At 49.8% G+C, this 17,682-nt stretch overlaps 1 protein-coding gene across 9 annotated transcripts in view; it reads right to left on the minus strand.

The window, feature by feature from the left end:
• Positions 1–478: 478 nt before the first annotated feature.
• VAV2 (vav guanine nucleotide exchange factor 2) overlaps positions 479–17,682 on the minus strand; it is a 374,103-nt gene continuing 356,899 nt past the window's right edge. For 7 of the 9 annotated variants that reach the window (XM_029063006.2, XM_029063005.2, XM_029063007.2 and 4 more), the window contains 11 exons: positions 17,207–17,223; positions 15,466–15,487; positions 14,560–14,687; positions 12,579–12,653; positions 10,276–10,328; positions 8,908–9,024; positions 7,980–8,067; positions 6,041–6,164; positions 5,301–5,387; positions 3,804–3,958; positions 479–3,458 (listed from right to left, as the gene is read on the minus strand). In XM_029063006.2, coding sequence (XP_028918839.1) covers positions 3,411–3,458; positions 3,804–3,958; positions 5,301–5,387; positions 6,041–6,164; positions 7,980–8,067; positions 8,908–9,024; positions 10,276–10,328; positions 12,579–12,653; positions 14,560–14,687; positions 15,466–15,487; positions 17,207–17,223 — 914 coding nt within the window. In that variant the 3' untranslated portion in view covers positions 479–3,410. The remainder of the gene's footprint in view (positions 3,459–3,803; positions 3,959–5,300; positions 5,388–6,040; positions 6,165–7,979; positions 8,068–8,907; positions 9,025–10,275; positions 10,329–12,578; positions 12,654–14,559; positions 14,688–15,465; positions 15,488–17,206; positions 17,224–17,682) is intronic. The other 2 variants (XM_029063012.2, XM_029063013.2) reach the window with 1 other exon arrangement.

Raw genomic sequence — 17,682 nt, forward strand, 5'->3', positions numbered from 1 at the left:
TTATTCTCATTTTTATCAGTGGGACACTGAGGCAGACAGGTGTCTGACCGGAATATCTTGTACTTGCCCCAGCACATAGCAAGTTCCTAACAAATGCCACAATTCTTATCTCCAGGCTGCCAGAGCTTTCTGGGGGTGGGGGTGGATGGTCATGGACGAGGCAGGGCTGTGACTCTGGTGACCAAAGAGGCTGCAGACACGGTGGGGCCAGGGGACGGGGCCTGCCTTCATTGCTGCTAGATGGGTCCCGCCTCCCACGGATAGACAAATCCACGAACAAAGCTCTGTGAATGCCAAGGGACCACTGTAACTTTCATTTCGCATGTACAAAGCGTGGAGAAAATAACATTGAAAACAACTGAAGGAATTAAAAGAAAATGCTCGCCTAACGGTTTGACTATTAAGACAAAAGCCGCTGTGGATTTGTCAGCCAGGAGATGCCTACAAAAGTCAGATTAAAAGCATACTGAACCATGTCTGCAGAAAAGAATGAATGTTTATTTGCAGTAAAAACCACAGTTTGAAAAATTTATCAGCAAAATTACATTTGTTCTGTTGTGGGGCTTTAACTTAATGTACTGTAACTGAAAAACCTGTAAATCACATGCAAAGGGATCCTAAGTAGCAGCTAAATTTCTATCCCAGCATTACAAGCTACCCCTGGAGATTTCCAAATTTTCAGCTAAAACCTATTCCACAACCAAATCTCTATCCCTTCTCTCCCACCCCGGTTAGTACAGTGCAAACAAAATCAAGGAATTTACATATTATTTTCCATTTCTGAACAACTTCAGTTATAATTTTTGATTGGTTCCCCAATGAACTAAAATATATACAATTTTCTCGCCATCGTCATAAAAACATTTTCCCTTATTCACAGATATATATCATGGCATTTTGATGAATAATTACAAACTTTCTTCTTTTTAAAAAAACAATTTTCTTACAACAGTAAACACAAAAAGAGATCACTTTTCCCAGGAATGACTGATGGGTGTCCGGATTTTGGGTGAACACGGAAGCAGAGTTTTTGATCTCCGACAGATGTGCGACATCAAAAGGGATGCTCAGAAGGTTTGGCAGAGAGGGGAGTAAGAAAGGGGCTAGGGAGGGACAAGACAGAGAACACCTCTCTTGGTTTTAAGAATCTGGGTAACGGAGTGAGATTTTCTTGAAGGGCTGAGAGGCCAACACTTGATTTTTCCTTAACTTCATGCTTTCCAATTCAATTTCAGCTGGGCAAATGAGACAAATGAAATCTATGACGCCTACCCTCTCTCCACAGCCTTACGTTAGTGATCATCAGGCGGTAACTGGGCTCCAGAACCTGGTTGCCCATCGAAGCCACTGGTCCACCATGAAACAGGACAAGAGGACAAGAGGACTAAACTCTTGTCCCTTCTCCTCTGGTGCCCTCTTCTGGTTTCTCCTCTGTGCGGTTATAAACCCTTGTGCTCAGAACTCTCTCCGTCTGAGTCTGGGAACACATCTGTGCAGACATTTGGTTAAATGGCACCTTCCTTCAGGCCAGCCCAGGGTTTTTGTTTTTCCGGTTGGTGGCGACTGAAGCCGGGGGACTCGCGATTGTGCCAAAGCTGCAGGTGAACAGAGAGGGGGGTGCATTCCCCTCCCCGGGCTCTGCATGCTAGCTTGGAGCCCGCTCACTCACAGGTGAGGACAAGAAGCAGGCTCAGGACTGGTGGGCTGGGATTCCAGCAAACAGGAGTCCAGGGTTGGCTAGAGCTCCCCGCTCCTGGGAGACTGTAAGCTCGATGTGGGCAGGGAATGTGTCTGTTCCTTTTTATATTGTACTCTTCCAAGCGCTTAGACCAGTGCTCAGCACCCCGGAAGCGCTCAATAAATACGACTGAATGAATGAATCAATGAATCTGCTCTTCCCATCAGCGGCTCTCAGAGAACACCTTAATGGAGTGCAGGCTGCTCCTCCATCAGAAGGTTCCGGAGTCCAGCGGATGGACCAGGGTGCTGAGGGGGCTGTTACAGGGGGTGGGTTAGGGATAGCAGGGACCATGCCAAAAAGCAGAAGGGAAGGAAGGCGGAATGGAAAGACGCGGCTCCAGAGTGCATTGATTTACAAACCGTCTCCAAAGGTCCCAGTACCTCCAACTGCACCCACCAGACCTTGCCTGGAGTTAAAGAGGAGGCTGGAAGAACATTCCAGGTATAGGAACGGAGGCAGACAGGGGACTAGTCAGAAGGAAAACTCCAGAGGCTGCTTAGGGTTCTTCAGCTTCCTCTAGTAAAATGTAGATGGACGGGATGAGAACTGACGGAAGCATAAGGCAGACTTCTTGCTTCCGGAATGGAGTTGGTCTCCCTCCAGAGCAAGGGGTGGGAGCAGTAGTGACCCTTCCTTAAGAAACACTTCCCATTTTTCCCTTCGGGGCCTCTGGGAGTCAGACTTCTACGGTTTGCAGTGCAGTTAATTAAGCAGGAGAATTCGGTGACACATGCAACGTGGATACAGGCTCGTACCGAGAATCCCACAGGAAAAGGCACATTTTCCCCTGGTGGGATGGACGCTTCTTGGATGGGTCCAGGGGAGGCAAGCTGTTTCCTTCCCCACCTCTCCTCCCCTATCCCAGGCTGCGAGCGTGACACCAACAGCCCACATTGCACGTGGAACGATTCGGGAAAACTTCTCAACGTGCCGTCCCATCTTTCGGGGAGACAGGCCTCTTCCCGACGGCCTTCGGTTCAGCCCTGGGGTGGCTCCTTCGTCCCGGAAAATGCAGCAGAGTGGGGCCCTGGGGGGGGCCCCCTCTCTCTTCCTGCTGCCTCTGCCCCTGGATCTGACTGAAGGCCCGTGATCCCCAAGGTTGCAGCTAGCCTGCCGTTGAGCAGCCGGGAAAGACCAGAGTGGATGAAAATGCAGACAACGAGGAAGGGGAGGGGTGGAAGCCGGCTGCTATGGAGGAAGACTCTTGTCCATCGCCGAAGATGGCCTTGAGGGAATGAAGAGGGAGACCTGCACCCCCGTCGGCCCGTAACGCTTAGTGGCAGCTCCAGACAACCCTTTTGGGAAGCCGGGCTGGAAACTTAAGCATCAGGCCATCACAATACTTTAGTCCCTTGGCTCAGAAATGATGGGTTTCGTTCACCTTTCCAGAAGATTTTGCTCTGTGGTTGTTCATAGCAACATAATCTGATATATATTCTCTAATTCTTATATACAAGTAGCACCCCCACCCACAGATCGTCAATGATCGGCTGATGGCAAAGCGACTCGTGGTTCAGCGTGGTCGTTACGTGTTTCGTCCCTCTCCTGGGGTTTAATACTGGAAGATTGGATTGCATTCCCCTCCCGGTCCCAAGTGCAGGAGGACAACACATACGTTGGCATGACTCTTCCTGGGGTCTGATTGGGCTTGGCAGAGATCCCGCCTCTGTCACTGCACTCCCTCTTCCTCCACATAGGTCGATGGAAACCAGCCAATCTGAAAAAGATACTTGATAATGAGGCACATGACGTCCACTGCTTCTTGCGCCTCAGTCCCCGAGCAATCCCCGGGTATGCCGGCCCGGGGTTCTGAATGTAAAAGGGGCTTTCTCCCCTATATCCTACACACCTTTCCCGCTCCCCGCTCTTCCCTTCTTACCGCCCCAAGCCCCAAATGCTGTCCGATCCTCCCTTCTTACCGCCCCAAGCCCCAAATGCTGTCCGATCCTCCCTTCTTACCGCCCCAAGCCCCAAATGCTATCCGATCCTGTGAGACCGGTGCCCTGATTCCTCTCCCAGCTGCCCGTTCTTGGGCTATGGGCGGCGGGATGCGGAGCCTTACCCTGCCGTTGGTTTCTCCTTTCCACCAGCCCTGGTCCCCGCCGATGCGGCTGTAGATTTTCACCACGTCTCCCTCCCGCAGGGAGAGCTCCCTCATGTCCCGGGCTGCAAAGTTGTACCTGGCCACTGCTGTTCCGATGACCCGGGGCGTGAACACTGAGGGGGGACAGGGTAGGTCAGGGGCTACCCGCCTACCCGCCCGCCTGCCCACATCCCAACAGGAAAGGCAGCCCAAGAGCCGCTGCGGCCAATCTGGGTTTTCCGGTCCTTACCCTCCCGCAACTGGGGCTGAGTGACGATGTGACACCGACAGCTTTAAATGTGTTCGAATGAGCCTTGACCAGCCTCCTTAAATTGAGAACAACTTTGGTTTCTGGGATGTAAGCATTGGCTCATTTGCAAAGTTCTGGATTTCAGACGGTCTGTCTGTTTCTAACTCAGTGGAGAATCCCTCATCTAGGGCTTCCTGAAATTCAGGGCCGGGAGAGTTGGGAACTGGTTTTTAAGCTCTCTCCCCTTTAGACTGTGAGCCCCATGTGGGCCGGGAACTGCGTCTGACCTGATTACCTTGTGTCTTCCCCAGCGCTCGGCACAGTGCTTGTCACAGAGGAAGCAAGCAACAAATACTATTATCATCATCATCAAAGCTTCAGCCTTCCCTGGCCCTCACCCCAGTCCTTCTGCCCACTCGATTCATCAATGCTCAAATGGAAGGTGGCCAGGGGAACCCAGATTGAATCAGCCAGGGGTGAGCTCTGCCTCAGGTTTATGAGACAGGATGGGATGGGTGGGGAGATGAGAGTGGAACACGATACACTGCCGCCAGCGCGGCCCAGACTCCGACAGACATCAGAGAAGGTTTTGATCGCTCGTAGCCGAGGTGCCTCAGAACTGACCCAGCCAGCGGCTCTTCCCCTCCCACAGATCCAGTCCCCAAGCCCCGGAGCCCCAATCCCTGTTAGCAAAGGCGGAGGAAATGGTGAAGGGGGGAAGCTTTTTCCAAAGCCTGGGGTGCTTCAGTTCTGCTCAGCTCGCAGAGTCAAAACCGATCAGAGGTGGGGGGTTCGATTTTCCCACAGCCAGGAAAGATGGGCTTGAAAATGGTGATGCCAGTAGCTATGGGGTGATTGACAGGAAAGGAACAGAGGGTTTCAGCTTGAAGTACATCAGGATATCGGATCTGACTGTGGACCGTTTGCTCTTGGTTGAATTTTCTTGGCCATTTTCATGGGCCCCAGTTGAGAGCCACAGGAAGCTTTGACAATGTCCAGAGTGGACAAAGGCTCATGTCCGTCAGAAGCTCTGGGGACGGGGAGACACGAGCTCGTTCTGGGGTTGAGCAGGGAGGAGTAGAGGGGAGGTTTGCCTTTGTGTGTTTGGCTTTGATGGCTTTCAAGCTGCTCATGGGGATGGTCGGTTGAACAGCAGATGGGCTTCTGCTGTGCGGGGGGTGGCCTTTAGAGGGGGCTTTCCTCCCACACAAACCCAATAGCTATACCTGACCAGAAAGGAGTGGAGGGACCCTGAGAGGAAAAGTTGAGACCCTGAGGACTGAGAAAAGAAAAGTTGTAGGAAGCACAGGAGGCTGCAAAGAGGTTGAGAGAGAGAGAGAAAGCGTAAAAGGTGGAAGAAAATGAATCAGTACCAAAAACGTTTAACAGTGCAACAAGTCAGTTGAAAGAGTAATTCTTGAGCCACTTTTGGGGTGCTGAGGCAGTGAGAGGCAGGGGCAAAGATTATTCTGAAGGAGAAAATGCTTGGGATAGCTAACACTCACTGCCTTATAACACCTGCATCTCAGTGGTCCTCTCACAGATAACCTCAAGAAGTAATAGAATCCAACCCGCTGCATGCAGGCAGGTGTGCACCGAATCGTGCTGTAACCGCTCTGGGCTCCTCCTCCAGACTGTAAGCTCACTGTGGGCAGGGAACATGTTTATCGACTCTGTTGCATTATACTCTCCCAAGTGTTTAGCACAGAGCTCTGCACACAGTAAGCTCTCAAGAAATACCACTGTATTGCTGATAATAATCAGGGAAAATCCCAAGGAAGATCTGGACCCAGGAGCATCATTCTCCCCTCCTTAAGCTGGTCTCATGCTTACACTCTAAGCCTCCCGGGTATGGCACAACCTGCAGGTCGGGCAGACGTCAGCAAGGAGAAGCGTGGCGGGGAGGGTGGAGACTCCGGGAGAGGCCCACCGCTAACCACCCTGGGGCCAGGAAGGGTCCCGTTACCTGGAGACCTGGTGGATGCCCGAGAAGCTGACCGTTCCCGGGATTTATAGGGATACTTCAGTGTGGTGTCCAGCTGCTTGAAACTCTCCTTGAGCGAATGGCACTGGTAGTATTCCACCAATTCCTGCGGGGCAGAAACCGAACATCTGTTAGAGGAGCCCAGCCTGCTCGGGCCCAGAAATACTCCTTCATGCACAGCATCATTAAGGACAGGGAAGGTTGGATGGGCTGGGGGCGGCTGGCTGTCGCTACGAAGGGAGCGTTCATTCGATTCGTTCATTCATTCAATCTATTTATTGAGCACTTACTGTGAGGAGACCGCTGTACTAAGCCCTTGGGAGAGTACAATATAACAATAAACAGACCCATTCCCTGCCTACAGTGAGTGTCTGATTGGCTTCTGGGAGGGTCTGCAGTGACCCTTGCTGAGGGAAATCACTGCTCGATTAGGTGCATGTCACACGGCTGGGAGCTAGTCTTTGATGGAGGGGAATATCACACAGGCACAACCCGGTGCTTCCCATTCGGTTTCTCCCTGCTTCTTCCTCTTCCCACCCTTGAGTGAGCCCGGAGTCCTTCCATGCTGCAGTACCAGCCCGGCCTTTAAATTAATTAGACAGGGAAAATGGCAAAGTCTGGCTGGCAGCGCAGCTTAGTGGTCGAGGAGAATTAATAATAATAATAATAATATTCGTATTTGTTAAGTGCTTACTATGTGTAGAGCACTGTTCTAAGCGCTGGGGGAGAAACAGGGTAATCAGGTCGTCACAGTTAATCCCCATTTTACAGATGAGGTAACTGCGGCCCAGAGAAGTATAGTGACTTGACCACAGTCACACAGCTGACAAGTGGCAGAGCCGGGAGTCGAACCCATGACCTCTGACTCAGAAGCCCAGGCTCTTTCCATTGAGCCACGCTGCTTCCATTAGGTTTAATGTCTTTCTCCCCAACTAGAGTTGTTAGAGAAGCAGCATTGCCTAGTGGATAGAGCACAGGCCTGGGTGTCAGAAGGACCTGGATTCAGATCCTGGCTTTGCCACTTATCTGCTGCGTGACCTTGGGCAAGTCACTTAACTTTTCTGTGCTTCGGTTTTCTCATCTGTAAAATGGGGATTAAGACTGTGAGCCTTAAAAAAATAAATAAATGTTGGTATTTGTTAAGCGCTTACTATGTGCCGAGCACTGTTCTAAGCGCTGGGGTAGATACAAGGGAATCAGGTTGTCCCACGTGGGGCTCACAGTCTTAATCCCCATTTTACAGATGAGATAACTGAGGCACAGAGAAGTTAAGTGACTTGCCCACAGTCACACAGCTGACAAGTGGCGGAGCTGGGATTCGAACTCATGACCTCTGACTCCAAAGCCCGTGCTCTTTCCACTGAGCCACGCTGCTTCTTATGTGGTACAGGGACTCTGTCCAGCCCGATGTGCTTGTATCCATCCCAGCGCTTAGTATGGTGCCTGGAACGCAGTAAGCACTTAAATACCACAGTTAATATTATCATTAACTAGAGTGTAAACTCTTTATGGGCAGAGAACATGTCTGCCAACTTTATTCTACTGCACTCTCTCAAGCACTGGGCAGTGCTTTTCATTGAGTGCTTAATAAATATTATTGATTGACTGATTAAGAAAAAGCTAGGGAAGGTGAGCTCTCTCCTTAGCACCTGCCAACTATTTTTAACCTTGCTAATGTGCTGTAGTGACTGAGAACCGCTGCAGCCTCTGGTAAGCAACAAGCTTGATACATTTCCCAACTTGTTTCTCTTCCCTACTGAAAGGAGTGGCTGCACCTCAAGCAAGAGCCTGCTGGCATTGTCCTGGACTCCTCAGGGTCCATTTCCCCCAGGCATTCCCGACACCAAAGCAGGGAGAATGGGGCCAACCTCACCGCACCAGTATTTTCCCTCCCTCCAGATGAAGTCTGGTCCAGGCGTACCAAGAGGCTTTCAAACTTTTTGGCTTCTGTGATATGAATCCAGTTGTCTTTTTCGACCACCTTAATGTGCTTCACCTCATCATTAAACCTGTGAAGAAAGGGCACAGCATTCAACCTTAAGCCTGCCCCACCAGGCCCTTATTGGTGTCTGCCCCCAGACCCTCACTGGCTTCCGCCCCCGAGCCCACCCCTCCAGGTCTTCCCTGACCTCTGCCTCCAAACCCGCCCCACCAGGCCCACACCGGCCTCCCACACCACACCTCCCACCCCACACTCACCCCACCGGGCCCAGAATGGCCTCGTCCCCAAGCCCGCCCCATCAGGCCGGCACTAACCTCCACCCCCAAGCCTGCCCTGCCAGACTTGGCTATCCTCGATGCCAATTCACACTTCATTCCCAAAGGCTGTGATACGACCTCAGTGTGGGACCTTGATGTAGAGGCTCCAGGGCCCCTCCTCGACCCACCCTCTGCTCGGCTGCAGCTACAGTCTCGGCCTCCCTTCCGTGCTGGTTTCTCCGGGCCCTTGCTAAGTGAGGTGGCAGATTTAAAATTGCACTCAGGGCCCGCATCCGGAGAGTGCCAGGGTGGCCTCCCCCAGAGCCCAGCCAGCCGGGTCTTACACAGTAAGAACACACTCAGTTCATGATTCTCTTGGTTGCTACAAGCCTGACTCCCCCCACTGTCACCACTGGGGAGAACTCATCCTCCTAGAGTCACGAGAGATAATCCCAGACTGCTCTCTCCATGAGTGTGGCATTAGGACCAGTCTCTGACCTGACTTATTGCTTACAAGTCCAGCTCAATGCTGGGAGAGCTTCAGTGGAAAGATGTTGGGGGGAATGCAAGCTGTTGTGGCCTAACAGATGGGGAGGGCTCTGGTCTCTGCCTAAAGGCGCCAGAGCAGATGACATTTTTCTGAGACTCACTTAATACTTATTGCAAAGCGCTCTGCTTCTGCGGGTCTCTCTCGGATCAGGTACGTCCCGCTCGCGTGGGATTTCAACAAGTTGTCAGTCTGCTGTCGCTCCATGTTGCCTGCAAACCTATGTACAAACAGAGGCCATGACACAGGCTCACCAAAATCTAAGCTGGCATCCTTTGCTCTGGGTCAGAATTTACTCCCTCTTCCCTCTGCGATGCTTAAGCACTTGGATCTGTACCCTTTAAGGTCCTGAGATTCACCCCCCCCTCAGCCCCTTGACATTTACATACATATGCAAAATTTATTTTAAGGTCTGTCTCCCCACTTCCTACCGTATGCTCCTGGTGGGAAGGGAATGTGTCTATCAATTCTGTTGTACTCTCTCGAGTGCTTTAGTTCATTGCTCTGCACACGGTAAGTGCTTAATAAGTACCACTGATTAAATGATTGTGTCTACATCCTCAACCTGCTCTTGGCATTGAGAAATCAATTAATCAATCAATTGGATTTATTGAGCACTTATTTTATGCAGAGCACTGTACTAAGCACTTGGAAGAGTACAATATAACAGAGGTTGTAGGCATGTTCCCTGCTCTCGAAGTGAAATACCGACCTTTCCCTACTCAAGGAGGAGTTTCACTCTACACAGAGAAGAAATCCAGATGATCTTCATTGCCACCTCCCCAGAACACAACTATGTGCATCGCTATGTACCCAGGAGACCAGGCCTTTAAAGCTGGAACCCTGATTCCAAACTGTCAGTTTACACATCTCCTTCTCTGGAGCTTGAGTCTCAGTCCCAGTCCCCAGTCCCCAGGCGAACTGCAGGCTGCTTTTCCTTGGAGATTTCCTTGAGCCCTTCTCTTGTCACAAGAACTTTATGGAGGGAGATTTCATACAAGTTAAAAAACCCCAGGCAGCCTCTCCAGAAAAGGACAGGGATGTGCAATATGAGTTCAGGTGAAAGGGTGTGAGGGGAGTTTATACAGCTATCTCCCAGGAATTAAGGCTCCCAGCCAAGGGTTTGAAAACACCCTTTCCAAACCCACTGGCCTCAACTCCCTCCAGCCTGTGATATGGATGAGGGCAGGGCAGCCACCACACTGATGTCCCACTGGGGATCGGGGCCACTACTTGGGGCTTTATATCCCCAGGGGAGGGTCCCCCAGACCCATCCAGCCCCCACCCCCTTCAGCACTGCCACAACTTCAAGAGGCAAGGCATTCCCACCTCCCCAGACCGATTTGCAACTTGTTGGGTTTCTTCGTTGTGTGACAAATCTGTTGTGCCACAGTGAGAAAAAAAAATCAATAGCTTTATGTGCGCAGTGAAACATTTTCTATTTGCTCGTCCGGTTTAATGATCAACTCACCAAGGGTACGCGGTGTAGTCTATCTCCCTCGATGGGGGCCTGCTGCTGGGGGGCTGAGGAGAGAAGATGCCGCTCGTTACTGCATGGGCACAGCTGCTAATTAGGTCACAGATCATCTCTCCCTCCTGCACCCTCCAAGGAGCCGTTTTTACATACTCCGCGGAGTTTGTGAGTTATCGCCAGGGGGGTGGGTGAGAAGGGGAAGATCATAAATTACTACTTCTGAACTACAGGGGAAAACGTCCACCGAAAAGAGTGTAAACAATATTGATTCATTACTCCCCCCCGACCATATTGATTCATTACTCCCCCCCCCACCCCACACAAATTTCCTGATAAGAAACTTTCTGAAGCTTTTCAGTGGGCCTAATCTGGCTTGACTGGGGAATGTGGGCTTCTTGTCCTGGTCAAGGGATGGCGTTGTTAATAAGGATTTATCTGCTGCAGGAAATTAATCTTTGTCCCAGAAGGAGGAAGAGAGTTGGCATTCAACACTGGATCTTCCCCAAGGCTCTTCTGGGGGTGGGTGAACCAGGAGTCAAGACCAAGGAGTCGCTGGCCACAGACAAAGACCTTCCAAAGTGGCAGTAATAATAATAATGGTACTTGTTAAGTGCTTACAATGTGCCAAGCACTGTTCTAAGCACTGAGGTAAATACAAGCTGATCAGGTTGGACACAGTCCCTGTCCCACATGGGGCTCACAGTCTCAATCTCCATTTTATAGATGTGGTGACTGTGGCCCAGAGAAGTTAAGTGATTTACCTAAGGTCACACAGCAGACGTGTGGTGGAGCTGGGGTTAGAACTCAGGTCCTTCTGACTCCCAGACCCGTGCTCTATCATCTAAGCCACACTGCTTCTCAATAGCCCCCGGCAGGTTGTTCAATTCTGCTAGCCCCTTATCCGAAAGAGGTCTGTGCTGCTCTGGCTTCCTTTAGCCCTGCAGCTGAAGCCAACTGGGGGGGCCTTTGGGTGCAACAGTTTACTCGACACAAGTACACTCCATTGCAAGACTGTGAGCTAACAAGACATGGAGAGAGCCATCCAAGCAGGCCATCAAGGTGGCAGTCCCATCCTTGTCTACAGTAGCCAAAAGAGGACCAATGTGATCTTGAATCATTTCCAAGGAGCAAATTTCCAGGTGTTTCAGAAAGTCCAAGACCCATGGCACAGACAGTTCCGCTGTTGATTGCTGAAGCCCCTCCACTACTCTCTCCTCTGCCAGACAGCCAGAAGGCAACCATCTGGATACTTCTGAGCCTCTGTTTGCTTCCCCACAGACAGACAGCCTTAGCTGGGTGGGGTACCGTGGATAGTGAGCCATGAAGGCCCCGGGCTAATCCAGGAAGGCCAGCTCAATTAACCCACGGCCAAAAGGAATTGGATTGTGGGGAAGCAAGAATTTAAAGTAACATGGAAACAAAGCTCCACAGCACCAGATCTAGATACTGATACTTCCTCTCCTCAGTTGCAGCCTCACTAATGACTTCGATAGGGGGTGATTTGGGAAGCCAAATATCCAAGTCATTTCATTAAAGAAACAAAAACAAAAACACAACACCCAAAATGACTGTTACCGAATGTTCCAGATGGGCCTATTGCCAGTTCGCTTAACTTCTCTGTGCCTCAGTTACCTCATCTGCAAAAAGGGCAGTAAGACTGTGAGCCCCAGGAGGGACATGGACTGTCTCCAACCTGATTAGCTTGTAATAATAACAACAATTGTGGTATTTGTTTAGCTCTTTGTGCAGGGCACTATACTAAGTTCTGGGATGGTTACAAGCAAATTGGGTTGGACAGAGTCCTGGCCTGCATGGGGGTCATGGTCTTAATCCCCATTTTACAGATGAGGAAACTGAGGAACAGAAAAGTGACTCGCCCAACGTCATTCAGCAGACAGGTAGATAGGCCCATGCTCTATCCATTAGGCCATGCTGCTTCTCTTCCTCAAGGTCTGGCACATAGAAAGTGCTTAACAAATACCTTCATTATTATTATTATTACTATCATTCACTGTGCACTTGGGTTGGGGGCAGGAGGAGGGGAAAGGGGAGAAATTTGGCACCTGTGCCCAGTGGGGCTTGCTGGCCTTCATCCACAAGAATCACCCACCCCACGGTGCAAACACTTCTCTAGGTGGAGCTGAGGCAGCCTGGAGACCCCACATTTGGGCCAGGTGAGGCGACCAAAGTGGTGATCTTGCATCAGCTAGGAGGAGAAAGCCATTCTCCCTGCAATGGATACCTCTGCTCCCCTCCCCAAGCAGAACCCTGGCCTCTATACAAACGACAGAAGCACCTACCCTTCCATCCACAGGGCAGGGCTTCACAGATGAACTAGGAAAAAACCCAGTCTTCTTGGTGTGTATTAGCCGTCCCTATAAGTGGAAAAAAAAAGTTCATTCATTCATTCAATCATATTTATTGAGCACTTACTGTGTGCAGAGCTCTGTACTAAGCACTTGGGAGAGTACGATACAACAATAAACAGACATATTCCCTGCCCACAACGAACTTACAGTCTCAGGCCAGGCCCCTTAGTGGTGGAGTGGGATGTGGATTGGGGGAGATGGGCTCCTTTTGGGTCAGCTAGGAATTAAGCCACCATTTAGTAAAGTGCCTGGCACACAGTAAGTAAGCACTTAACAAAAACCACAGTCATTATTATTATTATTATTATTATTATTAAATTGCTCAGTGGGCATGGTACAGTTTGGGGCCCTGCCCCACTTTCTTAATGAAAACTTTGCATCCCAGGAATGAATGCAACCATTCTGGTTGAATGGCAGCTACCTTTAAAATTGCTAGTTAGTTCAACTGTTCTCCCTCAAGAGGCTAAAGCAAGTTCTTCCCCTCCAATCCCCAAACCTGAACCCTGCCTCTGACCACACTGGGAAAGGGGCAGGGAATGTGACTGTTTATTGTTGCATTGTCCTCTCCCAAGTGCTTAGTACAGTGCTCTGCACACAGTAAGTGTTCAGTAAATGAGATCGAATGAATGAATAAAAGATTTTCCAAAAGCTGCATTTTCACTTCAGCCTGGATGATCTGGAAGGGTTATAGAGCAGGGCTGGTGAGATAGATTTGGGAATCTCCCCATCTCACATTTCCTGCTGTCTTCAGGACCTCTCTTCTTGGATGTCCCTCAGACAAACATGTTCAAAGCAGAACTCCTTATCTTCCCACCCAAACCCTGTGCTTCTCATGACTTTCTCATCACTCTAGACGGTGCCATATCCTCCATCTCACAAGCCTGTAACTTGTGCATTATCTGACTCATCTCTCTCATTAAATCTACATGTTCAGCCTGTGTCTAAATCCAGAAGGTTATCTTCACATCTCTCGAACCTGTACTTTCCTCCCCATCCAAACTGCTACCATGCTGATACAAGCACTCATATACCACCTCAACTACCGCATCAGCCTCCTTGCTGACCTCCCTGCCTCCTGCCTTTTCCATTACGATCTTTATTTCATTCTAATGTGGAGATGGATGAACAACCATTGGAGTTATTTTTAGGAATGGGGAGATGTGTGCAGGGCAATCTTTTAGAAAAATAATCCATGTAACAAACAGACACTCCTTACCATTGGCCCTAAGTCACTCAATCAGTTCTTCTCCTCCAATCTACCCTTACTAATCCTCTATTACAACCCACTTCACTCCTCTAATCCAAATATACTAATTTACCTCAGTTCCATCTCTCTCACCCCTGACTCTTTGCTTACATCCTCCACCTGGCCTGGAATTCCCTTCCCCGTCATATCTAACAGACCAATATTCTCCCCATCTTCAAAGCCTTGCTAAAATCTCATTTCCTCCGAGAGGCCTTACCTGACTAACCTCTCATTTCCCTATTCTAATTCGTCTTCCCTTCTGGATCGCCTATGCACTTGGATATGTACCCCTCAAGCATTTGATACCCCTCAAGGACTCGGGAGAGTAGAGCACAGTAAAGTTGGTAGACATGATCCCTGCCCTTAAGAAACTCTCAGTCTGGACAGGAGTTAAAATAAATAAATTAATTAAAAATGTGGACTAAGTTCTGTGGGGCTGGGATGGGGGATGAATAAAGGGAGCAAGCCAGGGAGACAAAGAAGGGAGTTGAAGAAAAGGAAAAGACGGCTTAATGTGCAGAATACTGTAGTGTATGCTTGGGAGAGTACAATGAAACAAAATTGGTAGACATATTCCCTGCCCACAACAAGTTTACAGTGTAGGATGTAGGCACAGTTTGTCTAGGATCTCCACACCCCCACCTCCACTCCACCAATTCTACTCACTTCCCACCACTGTGAGTCCGGGTCTCCCCTCAGCAGCTCGATGACATCTCCTGTCTGAAACGCGAGCACCGACTTCCCTGGAGGAGCTGGGTTGCCGTGATAGTTCTGGATGGCCACCATTTTGGGACCTGAGGCAGAGAGGGGAGGCCTTGTCTTTACTGCAACCTTTTAATCCTTTGGCCTCCCACCCTGACTTTGATGAGGAGGGACACTTGCAGCCCTCTTCTGGACCAACGCGATGGTGGTAGGAGAAGTGCCTCTGTTTTGAGAGAGCCAGATCAATGGTCTTGGCCCAGAAGGTGGACTCAGGGAGGGAAGACTGTCCTATGGTGCCTTCAGGATGGTTGAAGAGTTGCTGACATGCATCTCTGCAACTTCACAAAAACATCAGTTGTTCATTCTTACCGTGGAACTACTAAAAAGGACTCTCTGTTTTGTGACCCACTGGATGTCCAGAAGGGAAAAAATGTAGGAAATCATCTCTGCTGCAGTTTCCGAATTAGCCTGGACCTTGCTTTACAGAGGTCTCAGCATAGTGGAGGATGGCTAGGATGTGGGATCTGAAAATCCAGCTTCCTGGGGAGGTTTGGGGGCTGGGGGGGCAGTCGCCTTCCCCTCAATGGCTAAAGGTCACTTTAGACCCTGCTGTAATTCTTCCCTCCCTCCTGACCATGTTCATTTCTCTGAACAAAGGGGACCAGATCAATCATGCTGGACTTCCTGGGAGGGAAAGGGACGGCAGGTATCTACTCTGTGTGTAGGGGGACAGAGAGAGAGAGCACGAGCCAGAACGGGGAAACACATCAGGATACACACTTGATGCTCTGGGACCCTTTGCATGTGGCAACTATTAGTCCTGATGACTGGGACTCCATTTTTTAGTAGTTTTCAGAAAATGAAACCTACCGGGTCCTATACTTAAAGCGTCCTGTGAAGGGAAGAAAACATATTTCCATTAGATTTTCATTACACTTCAGTTCAAATGTTTGAAAACGTCATCCCCTTGGCTTCCCTGGGAGCCACTCCAACAAGGCCACAGTCATGTCTGCTATCCAACAACGGAACACCTTCGCAAACCCAAAAGGTTCTTTGTGGAACCTGCTCTTCCATCTCTTCCCCCAACCCCACCCCTGCCGAGTTGGCCACGGTCGGGGAGTAGATGGTCCTTTAATGATTTTCAATTTCAATTCAATAGTACTTATTGAGCGCTTACTATGTGCAGAGCACTGTACTAAGCGCTTGGAATGAACAAGTCGGCAACAGATAGAAACGGTCCCTGCCGTTGGACGGGCTTACGGTCTAATCGGGGGAGACGGACAGACGAGAACGATGGCGATAAATAGAGTCGAGGGGAAGAACATCTCGTAAAAACAATGGCAACTAAATAGAATCGAGGCGATGTACATTTCATTAACAAAATAAATAGGGTGATGAAAATATATACAGTTGAGCAGACGAGTACAGTGCCGAGGGGATGGGAAGGGAGAGGGGGAGGAGCAGAGGGAAAGGGGGAAAAGAGGGTTAAGTTGTGGAGAGGTGAAGGGGGGGCGGTAGAGGGAGTAGAGGGAGAAGGGGAGCTCGGTCTGGGAAGGCCTCTCGGAGGAGGTGAGTTTTAAGTAGGGTTTTGAAGAGGGGAAGAGAATCAGTTTGGCGGAGGTGAGGAGGGAGGGCGTTCCGGGACCACGGGAGGACGTGGCCCGGGGGTCGACGGCGGGACGGGAGAGACCGAGGGACGGCGAGGAGGTGGGCGGCGGAGGAGCAGAGAGTGCGGGGTGGGCGGTAGAAAGAGAGAAGGGAGGAGAGGTAGAAAGGGGCAAGGTGACATAGAGCCTCGAAGCCTAGAGTGAGGAGTTTTCGTTTGGAGCGGAGGTCGATAGGCAACCCCTGGAGGTGTTTAAGAAGGGGAGTGACATGCCCAGATCGTTTCTGCAGGAAGATGAGCCGGGCAGCGGAGTGAAGAACAGACCGGAGCGGGGCGAGAGAGGAGGAAGGGAGATCGGAGAGAAGGCTGACACAGTAGTCTAGCCGGGATATAACGAGAGCCCGTAGCGGTAAGGTAGCCGTTTGGGTGGAGAGGAAAGGGCAGATCTTGGCGATATTGTAAAGGTGAAACCAGCAGGTCTTGGTAACGGATAGGATGTGTGGGGTGAACGAGAGAGACGAGGTTTACAGATTTACAGGTCTGAAAGCCTTTGCCAAAAGGAAACAGGGTTGTGAGGAAAAACTCCCACCCAATAAGGGAAAAGGTGTGTAACAACAGGGAAGGGAGGAGAAATTGCAAGTCTCCCTATTTAAAATCACTTGGCAATAATGATACAGAAGCTTAGTACAGTGCTCTGCACACAGTAAGCGCACAATAAATACAATTGAATGAAGTGAATGATACAGAAGCTCGTTCAGTCTTTTACTCTTTCAAAAGTAACCAGAAGGAGAGTGTATTCATATAATTGGATCTTAACACAATCTTGAATTTACCAACCAGTAAAACAACTGATCCTGCTTGCTAACACTGTCAATTGCAAAAGTAAATTTGACACCTAGGAATTGTTATCAGCGGCTACAGTGGAATTATTCTCAGTTCAAGTAGATAAACTCTCTTTAAAGCAGGGAGGTGAGACCAAGGGACAGGAGCTTAAAGTGATCTTACCTGGTCCACAGGAGAACCTGAAATCCAAGAAAACAAAGTCATAAGATGAAAAGCCACCGAGGGAGAGTACAATTTTTCAAATCACTCTCATTGGCTCTTGGATTAAGTATGTGGGTGCAGCAAGGCGTCATGAAGGTTAATGCTCAGTATGGAGTGCAGCTAAGCCAGCGAACCCCAGGGTTTTAGTTGTTACTTTTCACTGCTGCAATCATGCCTTTCCTCTGAAGAGCTCAGGGCTCTGAAATGACTTTGCCAACTTCGAAATTAATTTCAAAGGGAGCAAGTAGAGATGGGTTAGGAGTTGTGGAACTACAACTCTATCTGCTTTTCTAGCCAAGAATACATCCCAGACAGGCATATGCTTCAGCTTTGCAGATAATAAGAATGCTTACCAGCCCTCCCTCCCCTCAGGCTCCCAACAAGTACGACTGAAAATGTTGGGTTTGCAGACAGCAGCTTGCTGGGATGAGTGGCAA

Source organism: Ornithorhynchus anatinus, chromosome 4 (assembly GCF_004115215.2).
Source record: "Ornithorhynchus anatinus isolate Pmale09 chromosome 4, mOrnAna1.pri.v4, whole genome shotgun sequence".
Lineage (NCBI taxonomy): Eukaryota > Metazoa > Chordata > Mammalia > Monotremata > Ornithorhynchidae > Ornithorhynchus > Ornithorhynchus anatinus.